The 9,313-nt window shown below is 47.8% G+C and overlaps 1 protein-coding gene across 11 annotated transcripts in view; it reads left to right on the forward strand.

The window, feature by feature from the left end:
* Tanc1 (tetratricopeptide repeat, ankyrin repeat and coiled-coil containing 1) overlaps positions 1-9,313 on the forward strand; it is a 234,757-nt gene extending 225,444 nt beyond the window's left edge. For all 11 annotated transcript variants that reach the window (XM_076928786.1, XM_034494295.2, XM_034494294.2 and 8 more), the window contains 5 exons: positions 818-950; positions 2,669-2,760; positions 4,670-4,816; positions 5,395-5,495; positions 6,316-9,313. In XM_076928786.1, the coding sequence (XP_076784901.1) occupies positions 818-950; positions 2,669-2,760; positions 4,670-4,816; positions 5,395-5,495; positions 6,316-7,744 (1,902 nt within the window). In that variant the 3' untranslated portion in view covers positions 7,745-9,313. The remainder of the gene's footprint in view (positions 1-817; positions 951-2,668; positions 2,761-4,669; positions 4,817-5,394; positions 5,496-6,315) is intronic.

Genomic DNA, 9,313 nt, shown 5'->3' on the forward strand with positions numbered 1-9,313 from the left:
AATTGTTTTAAATTATTTTTAGTTATGATTTTAATTTATAAACTAAGATTTCTAGGACAGACACCATACCTTCACCAGGCTGTACATCCCAGAGCTCTACAGTCACCAGCATTGTGGAGCTACTAGGGACTCTGCTTTTATAGTCCCATGTGTCTGATAAGAGGCTGACCTGGAGAGAAACATGCCATGCCATGTCTATCCATCTATCAGTAGAAATATCACTGGACAAATATCTCTTAAAAGACCCCATTCAATCTTTCTGTCTATGGCGATATGCTCAGAAATGCACTTGCCAGATCATATGGTTTTGAAAAACAAGGTCTCAACACAGCCCAGGCTGGCCTCAAGCTGTAGCCAAGGTCTTCCTGCCTCTACCTCCTAAATACCCTGATGGCAGATATGTATCACTGTCCTTGGCAGTTTTTCTGCTTTTAACTTCCTAAGGACACCCCATCAGCACACGACCTCAGGCTGTATGAATCTGTGTCTGGAGCAAGCCAGGGCTCATGGAAGAAGCCATTGCTAATTGCAGGTGAACAGGAGGGGCAGGCACAGATTGTGCACCTCAGCACACACCTGTCTGCCTGTGGGCTTCTTCCTCATCACTGATAGCTGTCACTGACATCGCTGACAGTTGACAGATTTTCATCATTGAAGTGCCTCTCTTTGGTGTCACATCAGTTTTATTTCCATGCCCCTTACCCCCATGACCAGAGACATCTCAAGTGGGTATTAGCTAAGACTGGTACCCCCATGGTCAGAAGGCAGAACTGGGCAGGGGCTGTTGCTCAGGTTTCTGCTGTCCCTGCTGTTGTAGGTGCTGTATCTGGTGGAGAAGGGAGCTGTGATAGAACATGTGGACCACAGTGGGATGCGGCCCCTGGACAGAGCCATCGGTTGTCGAAACACCGCTGTAGTGGTTACCCTGCTTAGAAAAGGAGCCAAACTAGGTCAGTGAACCCTACTTCCATTCAGCAGAGCCAGAGGGCTGGCTTCTGGCATCTTACCTGAAAGACCTACAGAGTATCTGCTAAGGGACTGGAGAGTGTGCAAGCTCCCCCCTTAACTCCCTCTCTCTGCCTTCCCACTCCTTCTCTTCTGTATCATGTCTCATTCAATCACAGACATCCAGAAAACTGAAACTGCATATGATTTTCTTCTTTTAAAAAATTACATATTGTGTGTATGAATACAAGTTACACACAGGTCAAAGGACAGTTCAGTGGAGTTAGTTCTATCTCATGGGTCCCCAGCCTTGGAGGCAAATGCTTCTAGCTGCTGGGCCATCTTGCTGGCCTTTAGCTTATAACATTCTTTCCAGGTAAGTAGAGAGGAGAGGCTAAAGAGGAAAGACAGTCTGGGATCATGAATGGACTGGACACTCACATCAGGAAGTATTAGTGTCTTAATTTTTTACTGCCGTGAAGAGAGCATGGCCCAGGCAACCAGAAAAAAAGAGTTTACTGGGGAGTTGCAGTTCAGAGGGTGAGTCCATGACCATCATGGCAGGGAGCATGTCAGCAGGCAGGCAGGCACTAAAGCAGTAGCTGAGAGCTTAGATCTACTTTTGAAGCCTCAGAGCTCACCCCCACCCCCGTGACACACCTCCTCTAACAAGGCCACACCTCCTAATCCTTCCCAAACAGTTCCACCAACTAGAGCCCAACCAATCAAATATATGAGCCTGTGAAGATCATTCTCATCCAGGACACACTTAAGTTCCACTTTAATTGCAAGTGGGCTGAGCATCAGTAGCTCAGAGAGGCCTAGATGGGTAGAATTATCAATAACAGCTTGATGAGAAAGTCCACGGTACACGCTGATGACTCCAGTGCACACAGTTTCTGTGATGGAGACACTGAGGAGGTCCTTGGAGCAGGAATGGGCCTTAACTAGGGGTCATGTGGAGGCCCACACATGGCTGGGAGAGCATCACATAGATTCTGCACAAATGCAGAAACTACCAAAGTGCCCCTGGTTTTGTTTACTCTCCAGGCCTTTTGGCCATGAGTAGTTGGGGCTACATGGAAAACAGTTTGTCCCATATTAAGCAGTTTCTTGTTTTTACCTTGATCCTGTACATAAATGGTGGGGATGCCATCTTTTTACTTGAAGATAAAAAAACCACGGGAGCTCAGTGGCCTCCCAGGGTCATAGTACATGGCAGACTGCATATGCGTGACTAGCAGTGTCCCAAGGCTAGGTTAGAGGCTAGAGAGAAGGAAGGCTGTAGCCAGTGTAGACCAAAAGAGAAGCTGGACACGGACAGGACAGGGGACCCAAGCTAGGACCTCAGAGTAGACCAAGGTCAGGGTGCAGGAGTCTCAGGACAGCGGCTTCCCACCCTGCCATACTGGGTGCTGCAGGGAACGAGGAAGGAGCCTCTGAGGGGTTAATGCTGTCAGGGGAAGGCAAGCACCTTAGTTTCTGTCAGTAGAATGGTAAGGAAAGCTTTTGTGGCATCAATGATTCCTCATGGAGGCTGGCGTGGCATAAAATAGTTGAGAAGCTTTTCCCAGCTTGCTAGCACCCTGCTGCCAGAGGCCCTGAGACCCAGCCCAGCACAGGCCTTGCTGTGAGTCCCTGCAGTGCATACCGTGGAGTGTGGAGGCTGCAGGAGAAAGCTGCTTCCTCTGGGAAGCACCCTGATGGCATGTTTATTTTGCAGGAAATGCCGCCTGGGCGATGGCCACTTCCAAACCTGATATTCTAATTATACTTCTACAGAAATTGATGGAGGAAGGAAATGTGATGTACAAGGTAAGTGGCTTTGTCTTTCTGTGCTGCTGTTGTTGACCTGGGGCTGCCCCTCAGTTTGTTATTGGGTGCTGTAGCCATGCAGGACAGTAACTTTGCAAGAATGGAAGTCCCAAAACGTTCCAGCATGACCTCTTGTCTAGATGCCTGTTGATGTCCAAACAGCTGGATCTTAATGGGAAAGGACTTCTCTTTGAGCTTGAGGACAATAGTTACCAATACTCCAGGCGGGAGCTACTGCATGAAGAAGAGCCACTGCTGGGTCAGCTGGCATAGCCAACAGGAAGGTCCCCTGGCTTACCTGGCTTTCCTGGCTTTCCTGCCTTTCAAAGTTCCGGTGATGGCCCTAGACCTAGTCAGGGGGTACATAACAAAAGACAACAAGAAGCATTTACAGAAGGAAAGAGTGTTTAAGAGAGGATGGTGCAGTAACTGCAGTTGCTGGCTGCTAAGCCTGGCAGCTCAACTCTGAATCTTAGGCCCTGCTGGTAGAAGGAGGTAACTGAGTCTTCTAAGTTGTCCTCAGTGTCCACATGCGTCCCGTGGTCATGCCTGTGCCTACCTCATACAAATATATACAAAATAAATAAATATTTAAAAAGAAAATTAAAACCATTCAGTGTCATCGTGCCCCCTACCCCCACATGCCCACACTCCGCCTTTTACCTTTCAGTTCTTGATTCTACAAATTTGGGAGTTTGAAGTACTCTTAGTGATATTTTTATTTAATGTAATCAAGTAATATATTCTCAGTTACTCAAGAGATAGTTAATTTTCTCAGTTTTTTCATGTTCCCCCAGAAATGGAAATAAGGCCCACAAATTCATAAATTTGACTTTAAAATTCCTCCAAAGAGCTATCAGTTTAGATCCATGGTGGGTAGCTTCAGGCTTCACAGTCTGTGGAGACTAGCCTGCCATTGCTGGTTCAGAGCTAGTCGTGAGTTCTATATGCACAGGCAAGGGAGTGTGTCTGTGCCCCAGGAAAACTGTAAATCCACGCCTGTGAGTGGTGGGTGGCCACACCTGGCTTAGGTAGATGCGTAGGCCATTTCCATAGGTGACTATTGTTTCAAGACCTGTAATTAGGTAGAATTAAGAGTATGGGGGAGGGACCCAAGATTATGACTGCTTTAATCCTCTTCACTCCTAGGTAGCTTTATTTGCTATGTTCTTGTTTCTTTCTGGCTTTTTCATAGTAACAAATAACTAGGCATATACCATGACCCAGCAGGGTTCCCAGCTTGAAGTCGGTTGGAAATTGAGTTCAGGGCGTGTATTGTTGTGGCTTTGAAGTGGTTTTAATATGGATTCTGCTAGGTAATTATGTCAGAAATATCAAGCCATTTCCAACAGGCTGCAGCTCCTGCTGGGCAGCGAGGCTGACTGAGCAAATGGATTGCTTTAGCCTTGAGAGTGATGTGCTGTGTGTGGCTCTGATTTTTAAAGCCAATTCTTCAGTGCTTCTGAAGGAAAAATTATTATTCTACACCAAGCTGCAGGTTTATCCATGAGGCGCCAGCTGCCTTAGAAACTACAGCATTTTTTTTTCATCTGGTTTCTGTTATACTTGAAATTAAAATGTATTTCGGTGAAACACGGTTCTTGAAATAACACTGAAATTAGATGTGAGACGATAATTGGATGCAGAAGATGGAGACTTAGCGATTTATTTTTTGCAGTTCGCAAATACCTTCTTGTTGAGCCATCTTTTTGCCTGCTGGGTGACAACCGGTGAGGACGATGCAGTTTGAGATTGTTCAGACTGGTCACTGTCCTGGTTCCTACTAAGACACCTAGTCATCCGAGTCCTTTCCATGTGCTGTGAAGATTTTACATGAAGGTCTTTCAGCATGGTGATTCATCTTAGAGCCTCTGGGAAAGAATAACTGTATGTGATTTTTGAATCCTAGAAAGGGAAGATGAAGGAGGCAGCCCAGAGGTACCAGTATGCCTTACGGAAGTTCCCTCGGGAAGGACTCGGAGAAGACATGAGGCCATTCAATGAACTGAGAGTCTCCCTCTATCTCAATCTGTCACGGTGCCGAAGGAAAACAAACGTAAGCTGGGAGCTGTTGTCCCTCCCAGTTCTTTGGCAGTAGTTGAAGGCCAGGCCCAGTCTTGTGATTATGGATCTGACTGGGGTGCCATGGGGGCCTGCTGCTCTCAGAGACCTCTTACAGGTCACAGCCACTGTCCACCTCACAGAATGCTGATGGAAAGCGCTGAGGTTGACAGAATGTGCTGAGGTTGAACTTGCTTTGCTTCAGTTGAAAACAGCAAATGCAGGCTGTGCCCGGCCCTGCTAGCTGTGACTGCCAGTGTTATCAACAGTCCAGGACCTTTTCTCTCCACGTTCAAGAAAAGTCCAAGACAATGTGTCCATTACAGTTGACCTGCCTTGTGACCCTTGGGTTTGCTTAGTAAATACTCCCAGTTTACAGCCAGTCATGGTCAACTTGTACTTTGACGGTGGTAGTTATCTATCTTAAACTGACAGCGGCAGGGGTGGAGTAAGGGGATGTGCCTGCCCTGCCCCCAGGACCCCCGAAGGGCCCTACTCCCCTTAGGACCGAGTTCCTAGAGACAGCCCTTTCTCTCAGTGCTGCTTCTGACTTTATTTACCTGTTGACACCAGGACTTTGGCTTGGCAGAAGAATTTGCTTCAAAGGCTCTGGAATTGAAACCCAAATCCTATGAAGCCTTTTATGCCCGGGCGAGAGCAAAAAGGAACAGCAGGTACTGTCTGGGGTCACCCACCTGATTGCTGGGGCATTTTTCTGGGAGGTCACAACTGCTAGTTGAGTTTGAGAGTGTATTCCTTCATCAGAGTTATTAGACACTTCTCATTCCTTCCAGTAGAAACCAGTAGCTTCCAAGAGGCACGGTCGTGGGTCGTGGGTGTTACTGTTAGTGACTAACATTCATTTTCTTGACATTCTAGTATCTTTCCCACCGTACCCCAACACAGAACACCTGCTGATAGTCTTGTCTCGTATGAGATGAACAAATAGGGACAACACAGGAGCAGAAGAGGTTATGTCTGGACTCTTGAGTTAGAAAGGGACATGAGGCCGGGCGGTGGTGGTGTACGCCTTTAATCCCAGCACTTGGGTGGCAGAGGCAGGCGGATTTCTGAGTTCGAGGCCAGCCTGGTCTACAGAGTGAGTTCCAGGACAGCCAGGGCAAAAAAAGAAAAAAAAGAAAGAAAGGAAGGAAGGAAGGAAGGAAGGAAGGAAGGAAGGAAGGAAGGAAGGAAGGAAAGAAAGGGACATGAGGGCCAGAGAGGGCCTCAAGCAGAAACCAGTGTTTAGAGGGACAGGATTCTGTGAGCGGGATTCTGGCCCCCTTTGCCCTGGAGTCTTTATAGATAGATCAGAGACCCAGGGTCACAAAGCCCTGGGTTAGAGTGCAGCAGCCCTGTTCTTGGCTCAGCAACTCTGGGCCAACCAGGACTTACCGGCACATACGTGGACCTCACCCCTTTCCCTTTGAGACAGCTAGCTTTCTGGAGCAGGCTCGCACACGGCTTCTAATCATCTTATGCTCTCTTATGAAGGCAGTTCCTGGCGGCTCTGGCTGACCTGCAGGAGGCTGTGAAACTCTGCCCCACCAATCAGGAAATCAAGAGGCTTTTGGCCCGTGTTGAAGAAGAGTGCAAGCAACTCCAGAGGAACCAGCAGCAAAAACAGCAGGGTCCCCTGCCAGCTCCATCCAATGACTCGGATAATGAAGAGGAGGCACCAGCCGCTAGTTTAAAGGACCACTTCCCCATCGAGGAGGCAGAAGAGGAGGAAACCTCTTCACAGGAAGAGTCCATCTCCCCAACTCCCAGATCCCAGCCGCCACCATCTGTCCCTTCCCCATATATCCGCAACCTTCAAGAGGGATTACAGGCCAAAGGCAGGCCAGCGTCCCCACAGAGCAGGACAGGGATCAGCAAGTCCCTGAGAGAGACTGTGGCTCAGCCAGGCTTGGTTATGCAGCCTACCAAACAGGCACAGATAGTGAAGACCAACCAACATCTGGGTTCAGGGCAATCTAGCCTGAGAAACAGTAACACAAAAATACAGGTCTCTTCTCAGAACCCTCCCCCAAGCCCGATGCCCGGTAGAGTATCTGCAGCCCCTGCAGCGAGCAGAAACCAGCATTTAGAGGGAACTGGCCCCTTCGCTGCAGGAACTGGGTGTGGTCACTTCGGGGATCGGCTGGGCTCTAGCCAGAGCCTCCAGCTGCAGCGCAGTGAGAGCGGCCCTGCGTATCCTCTACCAAGCAAAGTCAAAGCTGCTGAGAGGCTCCTGGCTCATGCCTCTGTGGCCGTGGACATGGCTCCTCCAAGCCAGGGTGGACCCGTGAGCTGCAGCGATGTGCGGCACCCGGCTTCCCTCACTGGCTCGGGCTCCTCGGGCTCTCCATCCAGCAGCGTAAAGATGTCAAGTTCCACCAGTAGCTTGACTTCAAGCAGTAGCGTTTCAGACGGATTCAAGGTCCAAGGACCAGACTCTCGAATCAGAGACAAAGGTACAACCCAGGTGCAAGGTGGCACTGCGGAACACAGGCCCCGCAACACTCCATTCATGGGCATCATGGACAAGACCGCCAGGTTCCAGCAGCAAAGCAATCCTCCGAACCGCTCCTGGCACTGCCCGGCGGCAGAGGGGCTACTGACAAACACCGCCACTGCAGCTGGCCTGCAGTCTAGCTCTGAGAAAGCCACTCTCAAGCCAGGAGGATATTGTAGTCAAGCCAAACCGTGTTCGGTGTCCCCCCTGAGCATGGGCGTCCACAATGGGGCTCAGGTGAAGGAGCTGGAAGAAAGTAAGTGCCAAATTCCAGCCCTCTGTCAAGACAACAGGATAACTAAGGGTGTTCCTCATCTCTACCCAGAGGGCATCTCTAAGCAGCCACTTCATGTCAGTACGGAAGCCCACAGGAGCCACCTCACTTCAGCGAAACCAAAGCGGTCGTTCATAGAGTCCAATGTGTGAGCCTTAAGCAACCCCTGTGTAGAATCTGGAGTGCAGTCTGTTGGCTCGTGGTAATAAATAATGTCTTTTTTTTCTTTCATAATAAAAAATTACATGTTAGCCATATTTTCCACCTCCTGGGTGGATCTGATGCCATTGACATATTAAAACTGTAGGATAAAACTATAGTAAGTAGCTAGAAGTCAGCCATAAACAGAAATACTAAACAGCATTGAAAACTGTTGTCGGCTTCTTTCTGGCGATTTAAAGGCTGCCAAGAAGACATCAACCGATACCGTTCTCTTAGGAGATCATTTGGCTTGCTCTGTGTGAAAGCACACATACTTAGAGAAGAAAACAAAAGTCCACTGGTAAAAGTTTTTAACTCCTGACATAAATATCTGGAAGTATATTCTGGAAAAGATGGGAGGGCTTTTTTTCTTTTAAGTTACAGACCCCTTAAGTCAAGCCTGTCCTTACATATGTGTAAAACTTGCAACCTGAGTGATTTCTAGCTGGATATAAATGTGACTTTTCTCCTGTAAGCGAAATACAGGCGCATCCAAGTATCATTGCCATCCTGGCGGATCAAACATGATACGGTCGTTTGTAGAGTATGTTTATAGCCCCCTTCTGCGTCACAGTGTTGCTGATAAGAGGGAACAGGCTAGCTAGAATTTTGGATGGTGTCCAGGTCAGAGTTGTGCAAAAGTACCAAGACGAACACTCTTAGTGGCGGCTACAAACTAGCCCTAACAGGTTCCAAAAGTGTTCTGGACAGTGACGGTCCCCGAAAACAAGCCTCTAATGTCCTCTAGGGACAGTGTTCAGACAGGATCTTTGAGGTCTGGGTGACAGTTTTGATTTCTTTCTGCAGCCCATTATTTTCTTGTCACGTGTGTGAATAGCTAGCCCGTTTTATTCAGGCTTGTAAATATAACTCAAAGGAAGTTAATCTAAAGACCGACAGCAGAACCCCGCCATCTCTCTGCATGTTCTTCGTAAGCTCCATCTATGCTGGTTACCGCACTGAACGATGCGTTATCACGGCTTGTAACCGCATACCCGCAACGACACTTTATCTCATTTGTATGGACACCTCTGAGGTGCTACTTAAATCCAAGCTGACATATTTTTCATGTGTAAAGATAAGGTACAGGAATGAATCTTGGTTTAAGGTATTTTTATATGAAAGTGGTATTATTGGAAGATGTTCAAATGCTGGTTTGAGAGAGGTGGGGGAGTATTTTATATGTTGAGATATGAAGTGTATTTTCTAGAATCGGGGAGAAGGAAGTTCTATATTTTGCAGACTGTTTTAAACGTGAGCGCCCACGGTGCCCCTGTGATCATCATTAAGGTTTTGTATGAAAAGGAACCTTGCAGTGTCATTCAGTGTGTCTGTTCCTGTGTGTCGAGTGCTTTGTACAGACAGGTCGGTTTTATAAGCTCTCTCTGAGCTCCGCTCCAATTACAATGGCTTATTTATTGTTTTCCTTAATATTTGTGAAAGTCTTACTCCTTTGTTATGTAGTTTGTTTCTGCACAACTACTGTACTTTTCCACATGGAATAAAAACCATTACTCCAA

This window comes from Arvicanthis niloticus, chromosome 2, assembly GCF_011762505.2.
Source record: "Arvicanthis niloticus isolate mArvNil1 chromosome 2, mArvNil1.pat.X, whole genome shotgun sequence".
Lineage (NCBI taxonomy): Eukaryota > Metazoa > Chordata > Mammalia > Rodentia > Muridae > Arvicanthis > Arvicanthis niloticus.